General features: G+C 45.8%; 1 protein-coding gene across 1 annotated transcript in view; it reads right to left on the reverse strand.

Moving 5' to 3' along the window:
* The window catches only part of LOC147113152 (dynein axonemal heavy chain 8-like), a 1,456,516-nt gene that overhangs the window by 706,320 nt on the left and 724,729 nt on the right, over positions 1-25,467 (reverse strand). The window contains exon 30 of the mRNA XM_085998053.1: positions 3,363-3,472. Within this exon, the coding sequence (XP_085854179.1) occupies positions 3,363-3,472 (110 nt within the window). The remainder of the gene's footprint in view (positions 1-3,362; positions 3,473-25,467) is intronic.

Below are 25,467 nucleotides of genomic sequence, written 5' to 3' on the forward strand. Positions count from 1 at the left end.
GGCCGCTCAGTATTATTTCATAAGTCTTTCTTTCATGAATGACTGATTCATGTCACCGGCATTTATGCTCCACACGAGCCTCCTTCCACGCCTCTTCATCTAACTCTATCAGCATAACCTTTTATTCCCTCGTGTACTTATCTAGCTTCCCCTTAAATGCATCTTTGCTAATCGCCTCAAGTACTCGTTGTGGTAGCAAGTTCCATATTCTACTTGGTAAAGAAATTTCTCCTGAATTCCCTATTGGATTTATTGGTAACTATCTTATTTATGGCACTTTGTTTTGGTGGTGCCAGAGGACTGGAGGACTGCTAACGTTGTACCATTGTTTAAAAAGGGAGAAAGGGATAGACTGAGTGATTACAGGCCAGTCAGCCTAACCTTGATGGTGGGCAAATTATTGGCAAAAATTCTGAGTGATAGCATAAATCATCATTTAGAAAGGCACGGATTAATCAAGAACAGTTAGCATGGATTATTAAAGGAAGGTTGTATCTGACTAACTTAATTGAATTTTGCTGATGAGGGTAGTGCATTTGATGTAGCCTACATGGCTTTTAGCAAGGCTTTTGATAAGGTTCCATGTGGCAGGCTTTTCAGGAAAGTAGAAGCCCATGGGATTCAAGGAAAAGTGGCAAGTTGGATCCAAAATTGGCACAGTGGCAGGAAGTAAAGGGTAATGGTCGACGGGTGCTTTTGTGACTGTAAGGCTGTTTCCAGTGGGGTTCCACAGGGCTCAGTACTAGGTCCCTTGCTTTTTGTGGTATATATCAATGATTTAGACTTCAGTGTAGGGGGCATGATTAGGAAGTTTGCAGATGATACAAAAATTGGCCGTGTGGTTGATTGTGAGGAAGAAAGCTGTAGACTGCAGGAAGATATCAATGGACTGGTCAGGTGGGCAGAAAAGTAGCAAATTTAAATTCAATCCAGAGAAGTGTGAAGTAATGCATTTGGTGAGGGCTAGCAAGGCAAGGGAATACATAATAAATGGTAGGATACTGAGAAGTGTAGAGGGACAGAGGGACCTTGGAGTGCAGGTCCACAGATCCCTGAAGGTAGCAGGACAGCGAGATAAGGTGGTTAAGAAGGCATACGGGATACTTTCCTTTATTAGCCAAGGCATGGAATATAAGAGCAGGGAGATTATGCTGGAACTGTATGAAATACTAGTTAGGCCACAGCTAGAGTACTGCGTACAGTTTTGGTCACCACATTACAGAAAAGATGTGATTGCACTAGAGAGGGTATGGAGGAGATTTACGAAGATGTTGCCAGGAGTGGAGAATTTTAGTTATGAGGAAAGATTGGATAGGCTTGTATTGTTTTCTTTGGAACAGAGGAAGCTCAGGGGTGATTTAATTGAGGTGTGTAAAATTATGAGGGGCCTAGATAGCGTGGATAGGAAGGACCTATTTCCCTTAGCAGAGAGGTCAATAACCAGGGGGCATAGATTTAAAGTAATTGGTAGAAGAATTAGAGGGGGTTTGCGGAGAAATTTCCTCACCCAAAGGGTGGTGGGGGTCTGGAGTGCACTGCTTGAAAGGGTGGTAGAGGCAGAAACACTCATCACATTTAAAAAGTACTTGGGTATGCACTTAAAGTGCAGTAACCTGCAAGGCAACGAACCAAGAGCTGGAAAGTGCGATCAGGCTGGGTGGCTCTTTTTCAGCTGGCACAGACATGATGGTCTGAATGGCCTGCTTCTGTGCCATAATTTTCTATGATTCTATAGCTGGAATTTTCAGATGTAAGAACGGGTGGTTTGGAGGTGTGGGGGGGGGGGTGGTGGGTGGCGGTAAAAGCTGACTTCAATCTGCCCACTTTCACCTTTCACTCAGGAGGGACGCTGGGGGGGGGGCGGCGGCGGTCTGAAGCCTCTACTTTTACCTGCTATGCAGGTTTTACTTCAGGCAGCCGGGGATCCTGAACTTCGGGATTCCCGGTGACTGCTACGAGGCGGCCTCAGCCTCGGGGAGCGATCCTGGTGGGCCGGGAGGAGCAGGGGTGCTTCCTCCTGCCCCCCCCAAGCTCTCCCACCATCAGCCTGCCCCTCCCTGGGGTCGGGCATTGGACTCACCCTAGGGATCGGACCCCGCTGTGCCCTGGCACGCCCCCGCACCCCCTCCCCCCACTGGCATCGCGACTCAGCCCCGGAGTCGGGGATCGGACCCCTCTCCCAGGGGATCGGCCTCCCCCGGGGGATCGGACTCCCCTCTCCCCCCACCCTCCCCCACGGCTTGTAACCCGCCCCGGCCCAACCATCCTGGGCCCAGCACTCACCTTGTCCTGTGGCCTCCTGGTCCACGTTCCCTGCACGACTGGAAGTCAGCCTGTCAATCAGGCTGTCTTCGGGGCAGGGAACCCACCCTTCACATGGCACGTTAAAACTCCAGTGTGCCGGGAAACCCGACTTTCCGGGTGGGACCTGGGAAAATCCAGCCCCTTGATTCTATCAAACCCTGTCATAATCTTAAGGAGCTCTATTAGGTCACCCCTCAGCCTTGTCTTTTCTAGAGAAAAGAGCCCCACCATGTTCAATTTTTCCTGATTGGTCTCGCCTCCTTCAGTGACGGGCTCCCCACTGGGGAGCAAACAGGAAAATGAGGCAAAAAGGGCCCCTCCATCCCCACTCCCATTACAACACTTATCCTGCACCTATTATAGGCACAGCACTCTGCCTCCCTCAGAAGAAGCTCCAGAGATCCTGAGGCAATATAAAGGCAGTGGAGACCCAGCTTCGTGTCCTTTTTTCCTGTGCTTTGCATATGAGGAATAAGTGTTACCTAGGTGCAAAGCACAGAAAAAACAACCCTCAAATGTAAAATCATCTTGAAATCCTCCATGGCTTAATCTCACTCTCTCTCTGCAACTTCCAGTCCTCTATCTCCTCCTACACACCAGCCCTCTGATTCTGGCCTTTTTGCCTACATTACAACATTTCAAAGTACCTCATTGCCTGTGAAGCACTTTGAGACATCCTGCGGTTGTGGAAGGCACCATATAAATGGAATGTCTTTTCTTTCACTCAACCGTTTGCACCATCATTGTTGCCAGAATAGCCCTGCTGTCTGGAATTCTTAACCTAAACCCCTTCAACTCTCTACCTCTCTACACCTTTAAAAAGCTTCTCAAAATCCATCCAGTCGACCAAGCTTTCAGTCACCCACCTAATCTCTTGCTCTATAGTTTGGCATACGCTCTCGTTTTGTTCGGTGAAATGCTTGATAAGCTTTTTTACATTAAATATGTAAGTTGTTGTATTCTTGAGTAATGTGTCTGATCTGACATTTTATTCCTTTATGTTCATAACATCCTCAGTGCATTTAAAAAAAACTAACCATTTACAACAGTGTCAGTACCTTTGTCCACTGCCAGAGGATTCTGCTAGTGACAACAAGTTTTGTTATCATGTCACTGATTGCAGGAATGAAGTGTCTGGAAGATTGAAAGTATCCATTTCCAATAACTCCTGGAAAAATGCAAACAAAACAGTGTTGGTATTTGCATTAATAATTAGCGAAAATAAACGTGGGTCCCTTAGAGGCTAAGACAGGAGAAATTATAATGCCCGTGCCAGCTCTCGACAAGAGCACTTCAGCTAATCCCACTCCCCTGGCCTTTCCCTGTTGCTCTGCAATTTTTTTCCTTCAGGTACTTATCCAATTCCCTTTTGAAAGCCATGATTGAATCTGCCTCCACCACCCTTTCAGGCAGTGCATTCCAGATCCTAACCACACGTTGCGTAAAAAAAGTTTTTCCTCATGTCGCCTTTGGTTCTTCTGCCAATCACCTTAAATCTGTGTCCTCTGGCTCTCAACCCTTCCACCAATGGAAACAGTTTCTCTCTATCTACTCTGTTTAGGCCTTTCATGATTTTGAACACCTCTATCAAATCTCCTCTCAACCTTCTCTGCTCTAAGGAGAACAACCCAAGCTTGTCCAGTCTATCGATGTAACTGAAGTCCCTGATCCCTGGAACCATTCTTGTAAATCTTTTCTGCACCCTCTCCAAGGCCTTCACATCCTTCCTAAAGTGCGGTGCCCAGAATTGGACACAATATTCCAGTTGAGGCCGAACCTGTGTTTTATAAAGGTTCATCATAACTTCCTTGCTTTGGTACTCTATACCTCTATTTATGAAGCCCAGGATCCCGTATGCTTTTTTAACCACTTTTTCAACCTGCCCTGCCACCTGCAATGATTTGTGCACATATACCCCCAGGTCTCTCTCTTCCTGCACCCCTTTAAAATTGTACCCTTTAGTTTATATTACCTCTCCTCGTTCTTCCTACCAAAATGTATTACTTCACACTTTTCTGCGTTAAATTTCATCTGCCACGTGTCCGCCCATTCCGGCCTCTCTCAGTACTCTTGAAATCTATCACTATCCTCCCCCATCCCTAGTTGCCCTTGAGAAGGTGTTGGTGGGCCTTCTTCTTGAACTGCTGTAGTTTGTGTGGTGAAAGTGCTCCCACAATGGTGGTAGGGAGTTTTAGGATTTTGACCCAGCGACAATGAATGTCTGGCGATACATATCAGTCTTGGCTCAGTACTCACGTCTCTAAGTCAGAAGGCCATGGTTTCAAGACGATAGGCGTGCAGCCAATGAACATTGGTAGTGCTGGCTGCATGCACTGATCATTAAAATGAGTCAGCAGCACAGATTTCCCATGCTGACTGCACTACTAGCAACTAACATGGGTTATTGGCGCATCATCCCCTTAATGTGCATTTTAACATGCTATTGAATTTCTAGGCCATTATCTGGTAATTTACTTTATTGCTGTTTCTGGGAACTTTCCATGTGCAAATTGGCCACTGAGTTTCCTACATTACAATACTGACTACACTTCAAAAGTACTTAATTGGCATTTGGACATGCTGAGGTCATGAAAGGCGCTATATAAATGCAAGACTTTTTTTTTTCTTCTGGCTTCTTCCGTTCCACAGTGCTGGAAGAAGAAACTTCTCTGAAATAAGTAGCAGGCAAGCCTCCAGGTTCGCAGAAGCCTTCCTGAAGGTGCTTGTGGAAAAGGTGAGGGCGAGGAGTGAACTCTTATTCCCCAGCAGTGCTAGGTGGGTTACCAAACTCTCTGTCCAGCAGACATAGACAGAGATTTCAGAGATTGTCAGCTCCAGGATTGTCACCCCCATGACCTTGATACAGTGCAGGAAGTATATTTCAATAAAAGGGTGAGTACTGCTCTTCATTTATCCCAGTCTGTATAATACATGGCCCCAGTGCTTCACCTCCCTCCCCCGCTACTCTCAACAATTCCTTTCCCTTTGTCACGTCTTTCATCACCCAGCACCAGGCCACACTACAGCACATCTCATTCTCATTGCAACCTCTCATTCTCATTCCTTGCTCCCATTCACACCAACCACTAGCAGTATTCTCCTCTCACTTACTAGCTTATCACCAACTTCTCTCAGGACTTCTTCCTCACTTCATACTCCAGACACTTGCTTCCCATTCAACACATTTTCATCCTGCTTGATTCTTATTCTTTTCCCTCTCTGCATATGCATTACCAGCACAAGCCCCACACATCTGCACTCTCTTTCTAGTAGCCACTTACTAGCTCTTACCCTCTCTTTCTGCAGGACAAAACTGCACATAATCGTGAGAGGAGCAAGACCGGGTAGAGTGCCAGCTAATCGCAGGATCCTCAGCAAGCTGGAGCAGCAACAATGGAAATTTTTGGGTCTTCCAAAGCTGTGTGCATTGGGCATTTTGAGGCTGGGGGCTTCACTGACTAGGGTCTCTAACAATTACATAGCCCTTCATTAAGCATTGGAAAAATGCTCATTCAGCCAGCTTGACGACATCAAATTACAATTTGATGCATGTCTTCTGCAACTGTTTAGCATCCATCATAATTCATAACTTCTCAATAGCTACAGTGCTGTCACGTGCTCCAGCATGCCCAAGCTAGATTTACTAGATTGATTCCTAGAATGAGAGGGTTGTCATATGAAGAGAGATTGAGTAGATTGGGCCTATACTCTCTGACGTTTAGAAGAATGTGAGGCGATCTCATTGAGACATATAAGATGCTGAGGGGAATTGACAGGGTAGATGCTGAGAGGTTGTTTCCCCTGGCTGGAGAATCTAGAACTAGGAGGCGTGGTCTCAGGATAAGGGGGTGGCCATTTAATACTGAGTTGAAGAGGAATTGTGAATCTTTGGAATTCTCCAGCCCAAAGGGCTGTGGATACTGAATCATGAGTATATTCAAGGCTGAGACAGATACATTTTTGGACTTTAGGGGAATCAAGAAATATGGGGATCAGGTGGGAAAGTCGAGTTGAGGTCGAAGATCAGCCATGAACTTATTGAATAGCGGAGCAGGCTCAAGGGGTCGTATGAGCTACTCCTGCTCCTAATTCTTATGTTCTTATCTTATGTTCACGCATCAGCACAGAGATTGGTATGGTAGCTGGGTTAGAGAGAGGTAGAGATGTCTATACTTGGTGATGTAGTGTGCAGGAGCAGGTATTGGTGACAGGGACAGCCCATGAGATAGCTTGTCGGAGGGCGAGCTCCTCGCCTTGCTCTGCTGAGGAGGACTTCAGGGACCCAGCAATGAGAAGAAAACTACTTGCCTTACAGAAGTAGTTTTATGAGGTGTTCACTTCCAGCTTGAGTGGCGTCATGTTGTACAGAATCCACACTCTGCAGTGTACCTTGAAGAGTGTGGCCATCTCCAGGGACTGCTGCAGCCGAACCCTCACAAAAGGAGACCATGTTCACAGGCTTTGCAGCTTTGGTGGAATCTCAAATGTCTGCCATGCAGACTTTGCATTCAAGTATGTGCTCTGCCTCAGATAGACAGACGTCCATTTTAGAGAGGCAGATGCTCACCTTGGAAAGATTTGTGAAGCAAGTGGGGCTTTCATCTGCTCTCCCTCAGATTAGTGGAAGTGATGAGCCCAGTCCCATGGGAGTGATAGTGGTGCAGCGGAAGTTGGCCTCTCTCAGAATGTCCGCACGTTTGCTCCCTCGCCACCCCTCTCAACCAATACCCAGTATGGTGTCAGAAAGCCAGCTTGGCCAGACTGCACCGGCAGAAGCCAAAATGCAGTAGTCTGCAGGCAGGTCCTCTCAGGCTCGAGCACCCAGTACTCACTGGCCAGTCATCTCAAGGGTCCCTACATGATCAGCAGCTTTTCACCATCTCTGCTGAAGCCACCTCATAGAGTTAGAAGAATGAGGAAATCTTTTGTAAAGCAAAGCAGTTTGGGTTGAACACTTGAAATCAAGAGATTTTAGCTCAATCTTCTGTTTGTAAATAAATTCATCCCCTTTTAAACATTTGGGAGTTTGCTAAATAGTCTCTTTTCAATGCAGCTAGTTAGTCTGCATTGTCAGAATGATACTGATACGGAGGTTGTCTGACTAGTTTGACAGTTCTTTAATGCAGATGAAGGGAGTGATAAAGGAGGTAACAAGGACTGTTAATGCAAACGGGCTTCTTGTCATTTTTCAGGTGAGTGGATTGAGCAAGTCAAAAAATGCATTGAGAGATCAACCGCTCCCCGACCTCTTGCTGCCAGACATTGTGCTGCCCCTCCTTCTTCCGGTTCACCCAATTCTTTCTCATCGGATGATGCCTCTTGCTGTTGCTCTGCCTGCTCCAACTCCAATCCTCGTTGCATAGCCATGTTGTGCAGAATGTAGCACATTACTGTACCATGATATGGCCATATTACAAGGAGATCTCAGACCAATCAAAGCACCAGAACCTTAGCTTCAAGATGCCAATGGTGTTGTCAATGATATTCCTGGTGGTCCCACGGCCAATATTGTACCTGTGCTGTTCAGGTGTGGTAGGGTTGCAAATGGGTGTCATCAGCCAGGAATGACTGGGTATCACTTGTTCCCTAGCAGCCACCTTCTGACATTCCTGGAGTGGTGGAATAGTGGGTGAACAAATGAGTGTCTCAGGATGAAAGCATCATGGCAACTGCCAGTGAAACTGGCACAAGGTGAGTGATCCTTTGTCGGTGATCACACACCAGTTGGGCATTGATGGAACGATAGATGTTAAGAAAAGCTCCTGATTCATCCCTTGGTGCCCTGAAACCTACATGCGTGCAGTCAATGATGTCCTGTATACAAGGGAAGCCGACCACTGCTGCAAATCCCAGAGCTTTCTTATTCTGTTGGCATCAATTGGGAAAGTAATGTACTGATTGGCTCTGGTTAAGAGGATAATGGTGACCTGCTTAATGCAGATGTGCACTGCATACTGGGAGATGTGGGTAATGTCTTCTGCTGCAGCCTGGAAGTGCCTAAGGTGAAAAAGTTTACATAGGATTACATAGGATGTATGGCACAGAAACAGGCCATTCGGCCCAACCAGTCCATGCCAGCATTCATGCTCCACACAAACCTCCTCCTGCCTTTCCTCATCTAAATCTATACGCATAACCCTCTATTCCTTTTTCCCTCATATGCTTGTCTAACCTCCCCTTAAATGCATCTATACGATTTGCTTCAACCACTCCCTCTGGTAGCAAGTTCTCACCACTCTTTGGGTAAAGAAGTTTCTTCTGAATTCCCTATTGGATTTCTTGATGACTATCTTATGCTCTTCTCCACAAGTGGAAACATTCTCTCTGTATCCACTCTATCAAAACCTTTCATAATTTTAAAGAACTCTACTAGGTCACCCTTCAGCCTTTTTTCAAGAGAAAAGAGACCCAGCCTGTTCATCCTTTCCTGATATGTATACCCTCGCATTTCTGGTATCATCCTTGTAAATCTTCTTTGCACCCTCTCCAGTGCCTCTATATCCTTTTTATAATATGGCGACCAGAACTCTACACAGTACTCCAAGTGTGGTCTAACCAAGGTTCGATACAGGTTTAGCATAACTTTCCGAATTTTCAATACTATACCTCTAGAAATAAACCCTTGTACAGTACTTGGTTTGCTTTTTTTATGGCATTGCTAACCTGTGTCGCAACCTTTAGTGATTTGTGTATTTGTACTCTGAGATCCCTTTGTTCCTCTACCTCACCTAGACTCGCACCCTCCAAGTGATAAGTGGTCTCCCTATTCTTCCTACCAAAATGTAATACCTCACATTTTTCTGTGTTAAACTTCATTTGCCAATTATATGCCCATTCTGCAAGTTTATTAATGTCCTCCTGTAATTTGTTGCAGTCCTCCTCAGTATTGACTATTCCCCCAATTTGGTGTCATCCGCAAATTCAGAAATTGTGTTTTTGATTCCAAAGTCTAAATCGTTAATGTAAATTGTGAACAGCAGTGGTCTCAGCACTGATCGTTGTGGAACACTGCTACCCACCTTCTGCCACTCTGAATAGCTACCCTTTACTCCTACTCTCTGCTTTCTGTCCGGAAGCCATCCAGCAATCCAATCTGCTACTTGTCCCCTGACTCCGCATTCTCTGCCCTTGTTCATCAGTCTATTATGGGGTACCTTAGCGAAGTCCTTTTGAAAATCCAGATAAATGACATCTACTGCATTACCATTGTCTACTCTCTCTGTTACCTCTTCAAAAAATTCAGTGCGGTTGGTCAAGCAAGACTTTCCATTTTGAAATCCATGCTGACTATTCATTATTGTATTTTTGGTTTCTAGATGTTCTTCTATTTTCTCCTTTAGTAGGGATTCCATTATTTTTCCTGCCACTGATGTTAAGCTGACTGGTCTATAATTCCCTGGTGTGGAGATGCCGGAGTTGGACTGGGGTGGACAAATGTAAGAAGTCACACAACACCAGGTTATAGTCCAACAGCTTTATTTGAAATCACAAGCTTTCGGAGCGCTGCTCCTTCTTCAGGTGAAGTGGAAAAATGCATAAAGACACAGCTTATACAGTCAGAGAATCATGTCAGATGTTTACAGGTTACATCTGACATGATTCTCTGACTATATAAGCTGTGTCTTTATGCATTTTTCCACTTCACCTGAAGAAGGAGCAGCGCTCCGAAAGTTTGTGATTTCAAATAAAGCTGTTGGACTATAACCTGGTGTTGTGTGACTTCTATAATTCCCTGGAAATGTTCTATCCCCCTTCTTAAATATCGGTATTACGTTAGCTATCTGCCAGTCCTCTGGCACTACACCTTTATCTAACTAATTATTAAATATGCGTAGTAATGCCTCTGCTATCTCTTCCCTAGAGTCTTTTCATGGCAGTGCTGACTTTCAGAGGCACTGGCAAAGCATGGCCCAGTCATCCAGCAGGTCCTGCTGCAGGATGCTGCACAGATTTAAACTGCCTGATTGGTGAAATGCAGCCTCCTGATGCAATGTTCCTCACTGACATTCAGGAAAGTGACTCAGTCTATAGAGCTTGTGAGCTGGGTAAGGCCTTTCTACGAGCAGTCCCCCTCATCTACTATGCTCTAAGAGGCCCAGCTGCTGCTCAGACTGGTTGTTGAGGCTGCTGCTACTGCTGCTGCGGCTGACCTTCCTCTAACTACTTGTTAATCCAGAATAAACAAGCAAAAATGGCACCCATGTTAAGGTGAAAAGCCTTAGTCAGGGTAAGTAAAGGAAACAATTGAAAAGGAAGCAATCTCCTAGCTCTAAATGTCCTGGCAATGCAGTAATCAGAAAAGCTCAAAGATCCTAATATTTGCCTTGATGTGCGACGTTAGTCAGCCTTCGATTAATGACTTCAGTCTTCAGTGGACTATCAGTGAGGTCGTTTTGGGGGTATTTTTACACTGTGATTTTACTCTCAATTGAAATTATGGAGTGCAAAATCATGAAAAGTGTAAAATGGGTGGTGAACCCACAACATTCAATTTCCCACCGGGTGGGATAAGTTAACATTGCCCTACTTGTCAGTGCACTGCTGTCCTTGCTCCATACCCAACTGGGAATGAAAAACTGATGTTTGCTGCAGCATATATAGAATATAGTTCTCACTGCAAAATCTAAAGATCATAAGGTAATTCAGTTCACCTGAATTCCTCTGCCCAGAAAGATCCTAAAGTACTCCCATTTCAGCATCCAATTGTTTTTTTAAAAAAGATTACAAGGTTTTCATCTCCATTACCCTACCTGGAAGTTTATTCATATGTGAGACCCTTCTTTCCCAAGACACTTCATAGAGGCATAATTGGACAAAAATGGACACTGACCCAGTGAAGGAGATATTAGGAAGAGTGACCAATATCTTGGTCAAAGAGATGAGTTTTGAGGAGTCTTAAAGGAGGAGAGGGAGGTGAAGACAGAGGGGTTAAGGGAGGGAATTCCAGAGCACGTGGCTGAAATGGCTGAAGGCATGGTCACCAATGGTTGTGTGAAGGGAGGGGCATGCAAGAGGACAGAGTCAGAAGAATGGAGAATTCTGGGGGCATTGCAGGGCTGGAGGTTATAGAGATAGCGAAGTGCAAACCCATGAAAGGATTTAATCACAGGGATGAGAATTTTAAATTGGAGGTGTTGAGAGACCGGTAGCCATGATAGGTTAGCAAGGAGAGAGGTGATGGGGACTTGGTGCGGGATAGGATACAGACAGCAGGGTTTTGAATGAGCTGAAGTTTACAGAGGTGGAGGATGGGAATCTGGCCAAAAGCACACTGGAATTTCTTGAGTCTGGAGGTTTCAAAGAATGAATCAGGTGTTTCAGCAGCAAAGAACTAAAATTGGGGCAGAGGTGGGTATTGTTATGGAGATGGAAGTAGATGGTCTTTGTAATGGAGAATATATGGGTTTGGAAACTCAACTCTGGGTTAAATAGGAATAATGCTGAGGTTACAAAGTCTGGTTCAACCAGGGGGTGGGGATAGATTTGATGGCAAGGGTACAGATATTGTGCTGGTGGCCAAAGACAATGGCTTCAATTTTCCCAATGTTTAATGGTCTAACAGTGCAGATATCTCTAGTGTAGTTTGTAAGAAGGCTAATGCATAAAAACGTTTTTTTATTCGCTCCTGGAATGTGGGCATCGCTGGCAAGGCCAGCATTTATTGTCCATCCCTAATTGCTCTTAAGAATATGGTGGTGAGCCGCCGCCTTGAACCGCTGCAGTCCCTGTGGTGAAAGTACTCCCACAGTGCTATTAGGCAGAGGGTTCCAGGATTTTGACCCAGTGGTGATGAAGGAATGGCGATATATTTCCAAGTCAGGATGGTGTGTGATTTGGAGGGGAACTTGGAGGTGATGGTGTCCCCATGCACCTGCTGCCCTTGTCCTTCTAGAACATAAGAAGCAGGAGCAGGCCATTTGGCCCCTCGAGCCTGCTCCGCCATTTAATGAGATCATGGCTGATCTGATTTTGGCCTCAACTCCTCTTTCCTGCCTGTTCCCCATAACCCTTGACTCCCATGTTGCTCCAAAATCTGTCTATCACAACCTCGAATATATTCAATGGCCCAGAAATTCCGTTCGCAGGCCTCCCGCGGGCGGAGGGCTGCGATTTGGAAAAATCTGCGCTTGGACCGGAGGGCTCCCGGGAGGCGCAGAGTTCTGTTGCTGGGCAGGGCCCACGTATCCCAGAGGCGCAGGCGGTTCGCAGCGTCCCTGGGATCACGTGGGCCATGGGGGGCCAATGAGAGAAGGGAATCTCCATTCATAGATTTGACAGGAAGACCTGTCAAATATATGACTAGAGATCACCCTCAAAACATAGTAAAACTTCAAATAAATTTTTTAAAAAAGCACATTTTTAAAATTACTATAAATTACATAAATTAACTATTTTAAACAAAAATTAAAATTTTTGAAAAAAAAATTAAAGTTTTTAATGGGGCTAAAAATAAACTTACCTTTAAAGTATTTTTAAATGATAAATTAGTGGATTTTTTTTTTTTTTACTTTTTTCAACTCTTATCCTGGTAAAAGCAGGCCTTGCGGGCGGAGGGTCTAAAAAATGGAACTCTCCTCCTGCAGAGGCCCTGCTCCAGCACAACTGGAGGATCTGTCAAGAGCTCGGAAATGCCAGTTTCCAGCGCATGCGTAGTACATGCCTGAAACTGGCATTTCCAATGTCCCTACGGGTGGGTACACAGCGCATACCCACCCGTAGGGATCGGAATTTCTGCCCCAATGACTCAGCTTCCACAGCTATCTGGAGTAAAGAATTCCAAAGATTCACGACCCTCTGAGAGAAGAAATTCCTCCTCATCTCTGTCTTAAATGGGCGACCCCTTATTCTGAGACTATGCCCCTTTGTTCTAGATTTCCCCATGAGGGGAAACATCCTCTCAGTATCTACCCTGTCCAACCCCTCAGAGTCTTATATGTTTCAATAAGATCAAGTATCATTCTTCTAAACTCCAATGAGTATAGGCCCAACCTGCTCAACCTTTCCTCATAAGACAACCCTTCCATCCCAGGAATCAACCTAGTGAACCTTCTCTGAACTGCCTCCAATGCAAGTATATCCCTCCTTAAATAAGGGGACCAAAACTGTATGCAGTACTCTAGGTGTGGTCTCACCAGCACCCTGTACAGTTGTAGCAAGACTTCCCTACTTTTATACTCTCTCCCCCTTGAAATAAAAGCCAAAATTCCATTTGCCTTCCTAATTACTTGCTGCACCCGCATGTTAACTTTTTGTGTTTCATGTATGAGGACATCCAAATCCACCTGTGCCGCCGCATTCTATAGTCTTTCTCCATTTAAATAATATTTTTCTTTTCTATTCTTCCTACCAAAGTGGATAACTTCACATTTTCCCACATTATACTCCATCTGCCAAATTCTTGCCCAAAGTGTTTGATTGTGCAGGCTCACCAAATTTGGCCAAGATGAGTGCGTCCCTTGCATCCCGGGCAGCAATGTAGTCGCGCGCTGGTGCCTTCTGGCCTGTGCAGCTTTAGGTGGGTGAGCAGCAGCTTGGCGCTCCTGTTGCTGCTGCTGTTGGTCATGGTTCTGCTGCTGCCACGGCTGGTCTTCGTCCGACTCTGATGTCCAGAAGGAAAGGAAATAAATGGTTTCCATGCTTCTGGTATATGCCTCAGTTGAGGAAGCACTCAGTCAAGGTGGGGAGAGGGGTTTCCCAGGAGGTCACACTGGAGATGGGTGTCAGGCTCCAAACTTCCACAACAATGAGTATGCCTGCTAAAAGCTCCCCCAGACCTGAGACAACAAAGTTCTGCCAGCTGCAAATGATCATTGGTGAAAACTCCTTTTTAATGGTGGAGCTGCAGCTGTTAGTAAGCAATCCACTTGTGAGGCCACCAGGATTAACTGGTGTGTTCCAGAGGAGACGTGCAGGATGGGGGAAATGTGTTAAAATCAGAAAGGCCTCTCAAAATGGGATTATTGAGGCAATCAACTGGTTGTTAAGGGCCTATCCCTCCTCTTGGAGGCGGGATGGAAACAGGGTCTGAAACCCTGATTCTGGGAAAATTGCTCGGAGGCGGGCTGGAAGTGGGATCGGAGCTGCCCACCATTTTTTGCGATTTTAACACCTCACACCCCTCCAATCCTGCCTCTTCGGTGTACAGATAACTGTAGCTGTAGTAAAGACAGCTGCTTGACGGTAGCTGTAGTAAAGACAGCTGCTTGACGGCAATCAGATAAATAGGAAGCCATCTTGGCCATGCGGCAGTACTACACAAGCTGGCACTGACTCAAGACCTAATAAAGAGTATTCAACGATATCTACTCATAAGCCTCTTAATACTACGATATAAGATAACATTACATGGTACCAGGATTTATAGAACGCACGATACGGGCATACTACAACAATGGAAGGGATAAAACCATCGACTAGCCTGCAACTTGAAGGAAATCTGGACGAAAATTGGCACAAATTCAAACAACGCTTTCTTCTTTACCTCACAGCGATCGACGCCACAACTAGCTCTGGAACACGTAAGGTAGCTTTGTTGCTAACAGTGGCTGGCTCGCAGGCAAGCGAGCTGTATAATACATTTACGTTCGCAGCTGAAGGTGACAAAAATGATCTGGACAAGGTGATAGATTTGTTTGATAAATACTGCACACCTAAAAAGAATGAAACGTTCGAGAGATTTGTTTTTCACTCCCGCGGGCAAAAGCAAGGAGAATCCTTTGATGTTTTTCTGATGGACTTAAAAACAAAAGCACAAACGTAACTTTGGAGACTTGAAGGAATCGATGATACGCGATCAGGTCGTTTTCGGAATACTTGACAAGAAGGTGAGGGAGAGAATGCTTAGGGACAATGACTTAACTTTGGATGCTGCAGTAAAAATATGTCATGCTAGTGAACTCTCAGCCATGCACACGCAAAAATTCGATGGGAGAACTACAGCAACGGGCGTGAGAGCGCTGGGACTGGACAACCTACCAGTGGATGTAGTACACAGAAGGGACACAAGAGGGCGCACAGAGTTCAGGACTATGACACCATACGATTGCAGACAGTGCGGCAATAGACACGTGGCAAGACAGTGTCCGGCTTATGGGAAGAACTGCACAAAATGTAAAGGCAGGAATCACTTTGCTAAAATGTGCTTTTGGGAAGAGAAAACCAAAGGTAAAAAGACAGTGCATGCTATTGAGACTGAAGACATGGAATCAGAAACTTTGTATGTTGGAATGGTGCAAAATGACTTAAAACAGGGTAAAGATATGGAAAAGGAAGTACATTCCGTAGGACTAAAGACTGAAGCTTGGACAGCCCCCTTGCTGGTAAATGGCACCATTGTTCCCTTCAAGCTAGATACAGGTGCTAAGGCAAACCTCATAAGCTGGAGTGATGCACGGAATCTCAAAGTGAGACCAAAAATACTGAACAAGACAGTGGCTTTGAAGGCGTACAATGGACAAAGTATTGAAACAAAAGGAACGTGTAGGCTGAATGTTAAGGTAAAAAATCACATTCACCCATTGACGTTTGTTATAGTGCCTGAAGGACATGAGTCACTGTTGGGGGATAAGGCATGTGTGGATTTGGGCTTGGTAAAACGAGTCTATACTATTAATGAACTGAACTGTGTGCAGAGTGCCCCCCAAGACAGTACAAATATAAAGCATGATGCTATAACACACAAGTACGCGGATGTATTTCAGGGTTTCGGAGCACTGCCCTTTACATACTCCATCAAACTGAGAGATGACGCACAACCTGTGATTCATGCACACAGGAGAGTTCCGGTGGCCCTCCGTGAGAAACTGTAGAAAGAGCTAGACCGCATGGAGGGACTAGGTGTCATAAAGAAGACTGAGGAACCGACTGACTGGGTAAATTCCATGGTTTGCGTCAATTCAAAAAAGACTGATAAATTGCGTGTCTGCATGGATCCCAAGGACCTTAACGCTAATATAAAAAGAGAGCACTATCAAATTCCAAAGAGAGAGGAAATAGTCAGCGAAATGACAGGAGCAAAATTCTTCTCCAAGATGGACACCTCGCATGGATTCTGGCAGCTGAAACTTGATGAAGAGAGTACTAAGCTGTGCACCTTTAACACCCCGTTTGGTCGATACTCTTACCAGCGCCTGCCCTTCGGCATTAGCTCCGCCCCAGAAATCTTCCACAGAGCAATGGAGCAAATCATCGAGGGCCTGAATGGTGTGCGGGTGTACATGGATGATCTGGTAGTATGGGGCTCCACTCAGGGGGAGCACGACACCAGACTGGAAAAAACACTTCAGAGGATACGGCAGTATGGACTCAAACTAAATAAAGACAAATGTCAGTTCAGCGTCAATGAAATCACATTCCTCGGGGACAAGATTTCTGCAGAAGGGATTCAGCCAGACAAGTCAAAGGTAAAGGCCATACATGACATGGAAAAACCGAAGGACAAGAAAGGGGTTCAGCAGGCCCTTGGCATGGTTAATTACCTAGGGAAATTCATTCCAAATCTGGCAGTGAAAACCGCTCAGTTGAGAAAACTGCTGCACCAAGAGACAGAGTTCCAATGGGGACATGAACATGAGAATGAATGGAAGGGGCTGCTACACATTCTAGCAAGTGAACCCCTGCTGAAGTTCTTCTGCCCTGAAAAGAGGACAAAAGTGTCCACAGATGCCTCTAAGGATGGATTAGGGGCTGTCCTTCTACAGGAAGATGAAGGAGAATGGCGACCAGTGGCATATGCGTCACGCTCCATGACGGCTACAGAGTGCCGGTATGCGCAAATAGAGAAGGAGTGCCTGGGCTTGGCATTTGGGTGTGAAAAATTTCATACCTACATCTATGGACTTCCCAAGGTTATCCAAGAAACTGACCATAAGCCACTGCTAGGGATCGGAAAAAAGAATCTGTGTGACATGTCATCACGGATACAGCGCCTAATGATGAGACTACAATGTTATGATTTTGAGCTCACATATGTGCCAGGGACACAAATGTTCATTGCAGATACACTATCCAGGGCTGCGCCTCGTGCCACACAAAACAGTGAAACAGAAGAGGATGTGGACCTTCCTGTGGATATGGTCTATGCAGCATTGCCTGCCTCACAGGAACAACTATCAAAGATAGCCACAGAGACATCAAAGGACCCTGTTCTGAGGAAAGTGATGAGAAATCTTCAAGAGGGTTGGAAGAAAGGGTCATGTAAACAATATTGTTATGTTCATTAATAACTAGTTGTTTTCATTATGAACAGCTAGCTTGAGCTAGTCACTTTATTCATGCCATGTGGACGTCTGTACAGCATCCATCTTGGGTAGCCTAGTGCATCGTGGGTAGCCCACTCTTATATATACAGCTAAACATATAGCAACATACAGCTCCACCTAGTGTACCATTCCAGAATGACATGTTACTGATCATTACAAATATCATCATATTCAGTCTGAGCTTTCTGTGGTCAATGGACTACTGCTTAAGTGTGACAGGATTGTAGTGCCCATCTCTATGCGACGAGAAATGCTTAACAGGATACATGAAGGGCACCTGGGTGTGGAAAAGTCAAAAAGGAGAGCACGTGAAGCACTCTACTGGCCAAACATGAACTCTGATATTGACCAGATGATCAGTGAGTGTGCTACATGTCAGGAGTATCACTACAAGCAAACAAAAGAGCCCCTCATTACCACAGAGCTCCCATCACAACCTTGGGAAAAGGTAGGAACTGATATTTTTCACTACGAAGGAAAAGACTATTTGTTAGTTATTGATTATTACTCTAATTATCCTGAGATTGCTCTCCTACCCAGCACCACATCAAGAGCTGTGATAACTCACCTGAAGTCAATCTTTTCCAGGCAGGGCATCCCTCTAACTCTGCTCTCTGATAATGGCTCTCCCTGTGCCAGTCATGAGTTTCAGTCGTTTGCTACAGAGTATGAGTTTAAGCATGTAACCTCCAGCCCGCTCCAGCCTCAAGCCAATGGAAAAGCAGAGAAGGGGGTGCAGATTATGAAAAGACTATGAAAGAAAGCAGCACACAGCAACACTGACCCATATCTGGCCATGATGTCGTACAGGGCAGCCCCACTGGAAAGTGGCAAGTCTCCAGCTGAGCACTTACTGGGTCGCAAAATCCGTACTCGACTTCCCAGGCATGTCGCACCTGATCACAGAGATGAAGTATGGGCAGACAAGGCCCGGAAACTTCAGCGGAAACAAAAAACGCTCCATGACCACACAACCACTGCACTAGTGCCTCTACAGGAGAAGGATGTAGTTTGCATTGAAGGGCCTGGGTCATGGAATCAAAGAGCCACCGTTCTACAACAGGTTGCCCCCAGGTTGTAGTGTATGTGCCTTTAAGAGCCCCATGTGTGCTGTAATGCCGGTAATGGCCACTCGGGCTATATAAGCCTGTATATTGTGTTATATCCGTTAGTACCCCTCCAGACTTTGCTTAGTAAACACCTATGAACCAACTCCTGTCTTCAGTGTCTCTATCAACACACGGACACTACACAGGTCATACAGTGTCATGACAGAAAATGGCAATGTGTATCGCAGAAACAGGAAGCACCTACTGAAAACCACCGAGACCTATCAGCCGCAGGAAGACAGAGAGGATGAGCTGATGATGGAAATCCGACAGAGTGACGAGGAGACGAGGGCAATGCCACAAAGTGATGAAGTACACAGGGGTGACAATGAGACAAGGGATCCGTGTGGTACAGACATGAACTTAATGGACACAACTGGGTTGGCCCAGCAAATACCCGCTCAGCTACGCAGGTCACAGCGCACCAGAAAGCCTGTCGTTAGACTTGACCTGTAGACAAGGGAAAGACTGTAAACAGCTAATGGACTTCTGGGTGTGGGTAGTGTTTATATGTACCGGCAGTTATTGCAAGGTATAGTTACACTGACAGTTTTTACATGTTGTTAATAGTAATTAATAGTAGTTACACTGACTGTTTTTATATGTTGTTAATATGTGTTCTATGTGTTATGTTATGTTATGGTGTTTACTGTTTATGTCATCGTTGAGGGGGAAAGATGTACAGATAACTGTAGCTGCAGTAAAGACAGCTGCTTGACGATAGCTGTAGTAAAGACAGCTGCTTGACGGCAGTCGGATAAATAGGAAGCCATCTTGGCCATGCGGCAGTACTACACGAGCTGGCACTGACGCAAGACCTAATAAAGAGTAGTCAACGATACCTACTCGTAAGCCTCTTAATACTACGATATAAGATAACATTACACTCAGGCCTGGCAAAATCGAGCCCTTTGTCTCGCACCTTCTTACCAGAGCATCCACAATGGACAAGAACCTGCGGATTCCTATCACTCTGACCACCATACTGACAATTGCAAGTCGCCCTAAGCCCTCAATGTGGAAATCCCATTTGCGAGATGACACAGGTCACAACTTCAACAGTTTGCCATCAAATCTGTTTATCATCACATTACAAGGATGGCTTGTCAAAAAAAAATACAACAGAACACCCAAGTGACAACTCTTTTGACTACTTGTGTTATATCTTCTTCTTACGCGTGCTCCTACGTGGTGCTTCCCCTGTGGCTTCAGCAGATGTGGAGGCCCCGTGCTCATTTTCTTGCTGCTCCTGTCTCGACACCTTTGGTGGGCGTCCTCTGCGGTTGCGAGCCTGTGAGGGCTCGGCAACAGTCTGCTCCTCCTGCGGCTGTGCAGGGGCTGAGACGCCCATCTCAGTTGGGTGTGGACTCTGGTGGGGCTCTGGCCGAGGGCTTTGCAGTGGCATGGTCGTGTGAGTGCTTGGCGATGAGCCCCCACTTCCTTGTCTGCCACCAACATCGCTCTCATGGGTCAGCCCCACTTCAGAGCTAGCAAGTGGCTTGACAGCAACTTTCTGCACTTCAGGGGGGCCATGAGGACCTGTTTCTGCACTGGAAGTCCTACTCCAGAGGATTTCCATGAAGGTCTGCTTTCTATGCTCAATAGCTGACCATCGCTCCTCAAGAGATGTCAGTCTATTCTGAACAATGACCATGTTTTCAACACTCTGGCGACTTAGCTCCTCCATGGCCGTAGCCATTCTCTCCTCTACCATAGCCATCCTTTCCACGGAGGTTGCCACCCTTTCCGTGGTGATGCGTTCATGCGCCAATGCCTCCAAAAAGGCTCTGCTCATGTTCGCGATGGACTCCTCCATTCGCTCCACACTCGCAGCGACCATGGAGACAAAACCTGCCAGAGACTCCTGCAACTGTTCCTGGAGTTCCAGCACGGCTCTCCTTCTGGATGGACCCGGAGGCATAGGGTCGACATGCAGCTGAGCCGAGCTGGCAGAGTCCTGCGCCCTCCGACGAGGACTCTCCACTGCTGTCCCTGTCTCCACCATCTGCTGATACTCACTTGTGATCTGAGATACACCAGGTGACAACACTACTCTATCTCGAAGGTCCCACCGAGGAATGAATGTCTGCGCTGGTGCTGGGTGCTCTGAATTCTGCTGATGCTGCGCCCTCAGAGGTTGCAGCTTCCTCTGAGGAGTCATGAGGCTCAGGCTGTTCCTCCTCGACAGTGGGGATAGGAGCTGTCGATGGTCCTGTGGGGGAGTAAAGGAAAGAGTTAGAGATGTGAGGTAAAAGTTGCATGCACATTGAATTGTGCAGATGATCAGAAGTCAATCTGTTAGAGCATCAGAATCATCATCAGTCACTCATGCAATGTCAATGAGAGAGATGCCAAACTATTCTGTCACCAGCTTGCTGTGATGCGCCCGTCTGTCCGTCCCCCACTTGCAAATCTTCCTCGACACCCGCGATTTCAGGGCCGCCGCCTCCGAGGTGGTGAGCTGGGCTACAGAGGGTGACCCTCCTCTTGTCCTCGCTCTTTCCCTCTTATTGTGGGCTCTCTTTTCCTGCAATGAGGGACACAAGTGGAGTTTGAGTGAGACTAAGGAGTGAGTGTAGAGAATCAATAGCATAGATGCTTAGAAGGAGACAAAGGGCCCTCCCTGTGTGTTGTAAGTTGTTGTCATTGCATCACAGTGAATAGGGAGTGTGAGGGCTGCATGGTCGAATAGTTAATTGAATGTAACCGTAGAGAGAGAGGGAATGGGTAAGGGTGCAGGGATGTAAGTGTCAAGTGGGATGTCGAGGAAGAGGTTGGCAAAGCAGAGTGCTGGTGATGAGAGGCGATGGGGATCAGATTGAGCATGATGGGAAAGTCATACTCACTTTTCCTGTGCGGAGAAGGTCATGAAACCTCTTCCTGAACTGCAACCAGGTTCTGCGGCACATAGAGATTGAGTTGACCTCCTGAGCCACTTGCAGCCACACAGCTTTAGTCTGCTGGGGAGGCTTTTTCCTCCCTGAGGAAGGGAAGAGCACCTCCTTATTTCATCTTGCTCCCTCCATCAGAGCTTGGATGGAGGCCTCATCGGACCTTGGAGCACACTTTGGCCTACTGGTGGACATAGTTGCTGAATGAAGCGATCACAACAATGGGCATGAAGTTTAAAGTCTCCAGAATAAGCAAGGCTGCTTGCAGGCCTTAAATCCAGCAGCATTGATGATGTCATCGGAGGTGACGTTTTGTATGAAAAGACTCATTGGGCCAGGGGTTTCCACACGCTGGAAATCAAGTGCCCAATTGGGGCAAAATTGCACTTTTTTCCCACTTCACATCGGAGTCGGGGTCCTGACACGAAAACCACCTGACACACCCCAGCCTGCCCCCAATGGCAAAATCGAGCCATTCATGTCCATCTCACAACTTGCTTTCCCACCTATCTTTGTATCATTAGCAAATTTGGCAACAGTATACTCGGTCCCTTCATCCAAGTCATTAATATAGATTGAAAATAATTGAGGCCCCAGGACTGATCCCTGTGGCACCCCACTAGTTACAGAGTGCCATCCTGAAAATGACCCATTTATCCCGACTCTCTGTTTTCTGTTAGTTAGCCAATCCTCTATCCATGCTAATATATACCCCCAACACCATGAGCTCTTATCTTATGCAGTAACCTTTTATGTGGCACTTTGTCGAATGCCTTTTGGAAATCCAAGTACACAACATCAACTGTTTCTCCTTTATCCACCCTGCTCGTTACCTGCTCAAAGAACTTTAATAAATTTGTCAAACATGATTTCCCTTTCATAAAACCATGCTGACTCTGTTTGATTGTATTTTGATTTTCTAAATGCCCTGCTACTACTTCCTGAATAATGGATTTGAGCATTTTGCCAATGACAGATGTTAGGCTAACTGGCCTGTAGTTTCCTGCTTTCTGTCTCTGTCCTTTTTTGAATTGCAGTTTTCCAATCTGCAGGGAATTTTCCAGAGTCAAGGGAATTTTGGAAGGTTACAACCAATGCATCCACTATCTCTGTAGTCACTTCTTTTAAGACCCTAGGATGCAGGCCATCAGGTTCAGGGGACTTGTCAGCCTTTAGACCCATAAGTTTGCCTAACACTTTTTCTCTAGTGATAGTGATTGTTTTAAGTTCCTCCCTCCCTTTTGCCCCTTGATTTTCTACTATTACTGGGATGTTTTTAGTGTCCTCTACTGTGAAGACAGATACAAAATATTTGTTCAGTGCCTCTGCCATTTCCTTGTTTCCCATTATTATTTCCCCAGTCTCGTCTTCTAAGGGACCAATGTTTACCTTAGCTACTCTCTTCCTTTTTATATACTTATAGAAGCTCATACTGTCAGTTTTATATTTCTTGCTAGTTTATTCTCATAAGCTATTTTCTCCCACTTTATTATTTTTTTAGTCATCCTTTGATGGTTTCTAAAATGTTCCCAATCTTCTGGCCTACCGCTAATCTTTACAACATTGTATGCCTTTTCTTTCAATTTGATTCCATCGTTAACTTCCTTGGTTAGCCATGGTTGGTTTATCCTTCTCTTCGAGTCTTTCTTTCTCTCTGAAATATCTCATTGTTGAGAGTCATGAACTACCTCTTCAAATGTCTGCCACTGCCTTTCTACTGTCTTACCTTCTAATCTATTTCCCCAGTCCACTTATTTAAGTTTAATACTCTAGTTTCAGACACAAGTTTCTCACCTTCAAACTGAATGTGGAATTCTATCATGTTATGATCACTCTTCCCTAGAGGATCCTTTACTATGAGATCATTAATTAATCCTGTTTCATTACACATTACCAGATCTAAAATAGCCTGTTCCCTGGTCGGTTCCACAATGTATTGTTCCAAGAAACTGTCCCGAATACACTCTATGAACTCATCCTCAAGGCTGCTTTTGCCAATTTGATTTGTCCAATCTATATGAAGATTAAGACCGCCCATGATTATTGCAGTACCTTTCTTACAAGCCTCCATTATTTCTTGATTTATACTCTGTAATAGTGCAGCTGCTGTTAGGAGGCCTTCTTTCCCTTACTATTTCTACATCTGGAACTTCCAAGCCACGATCATTTCTCACTATTGTACTGATCTATCCTTTATTAACAGAGCTACCCCACCTCCTTTTCCTTTCTATCTTTCTTTCCGAAATGTCAAATACCCCTGAATATTCAGTTCCCAGCCTCGGTCACATTGCAACCACGTCTCTGTGATGGCTATTAGATCATACCCATTTCTATTTGTGCCGTCAATTCATCTATCTTATTACGAATGCTGTGCGCATTCAGATAATCAGCCTTTAATTTTGTCTTTTTATCATTTTTCCCTACTCTGACCTTATTTGCTGGTGCACTGTTATGTTTGTACGCTCTGTCCCTTCCTGTCACACTCTGGTTTTCATTGCCCATATCGCTACCCTGCACTATTGCCTTGTCCTTTCTCTTTAACTTGCTAAACTTTCCCTCGCTTGAACCCTCCCCTGCAACTATTTAGCTTAAAGCCCTATCTACAGCCCTAGTTATTTGATTCGCCAGGACATTGGTCCCAGCATGGCTCAAGTGAAGGCTGTCCCAACAGAACAGCTCCCTCTTTCCCCTGCCCCATGAATCGAAACCCATTTCTCCCACACCAATCTTTGAGCCACACATTCAACTCTCTGATCTTATTGACCCTATGCCAATTTACTCGTGGCTCAGGTAGTAATCCAGAGATTATTACCTTTGTGGTTCTGCTTTTTAATTTAGACCTAGCTGATCATATTCCCTCAGCAGAACCTCTTTCTTAGTCTTACCTATGTCGTTGGTACCTACATGGACCACGACAACTGGATCCTTCCCCTCCCACTTCAAGTTCCTCTCCAGCCCTGAGGAGATGTCCTTAACACTGGCACCGGGCAGGCAACACAGCCTTCGGGACTCACGCTCTCAGCTGCAGAGAACAGTATCTATCCCCCTAACTATGCTGTCTCCTACTACTACGACATTCCTTTTTACACGCCCTACTTGAATGGTCCCCTGTACTACAGTGCCGTGGTCGGTTTGCTCATCCTCCCTGCAGTCCCTGCTCTCACCCACACAGGTTGCAAGAACCTCGTAACTGTTTGACAAGTCCTGGATCCCCACACCTGCCTCACTCGCCAGGGACCCGGGTTCAAATCTGGCTTCGGGTGACTGTCTGTGTGGAGTTTGCACATTCTCCCTGTGTTTGCGTGGGTTTTCTCCGGGTGCTCCGGTTTCCTCCCACAGTCCAAAGATGTGCAGGTTAGGTTGATTGGCTATGATAAATTGACCCTTAGTGTTAGGGGGATTAAATACAGGGATCGGGTGGGATATGTGTCGGTGCAGGCTCGATGGGCCGAAATGGCCTCTATCTGCACTGTGGGGTTTCTGTGATTCTGTGATAAGGAATAGGAGCTAGAACATACGGCCCCTCGCACCTACGCCGCCATTCAATAAGATCATAGCTGATCCAATTTCCCGCCCGATCCTCATATCCCTTGATTCTCCTAGAGTACAAAAATCTATTGCTCTCAGACTTAAAAATACTCAACAACTGAGCATCCACTGCCCTCTGTTGTATAATATTTCAAAGATTCACAACCCTCCGAGTGAAGAAATGTCTCCTCATCTCAGTTCTAAATGGCCGCTGCGTTATCCTGAAACTATGCCCCCAAGTTCTAAACTCTCCAGCCAGGAGAAACAACCTCTCAGCATCAACCCTGTCAAGCCCTCTCAGAATCTTAGGAACATAGGAACAGGAATAGGCCATTTAGCTCCTCGAGCCTGTTCCGCCATTGAATGAGATCATGG

Source organism: Somniosus microcephalus, chromosome 9, assembly GCF_052327205.1.
Source record: "Somniosus microcephalus isolate GS21.2 chromosome 9, FLI_Smic_1.0, whole genome shotgun sequence".
NCBI classification, from domain to species: Eukaryota; Metazoa; Chordata; class Chondrichthyes; order Squaliformes; family Somniosidae; genus Somniosus; species Somniosus microcephalus.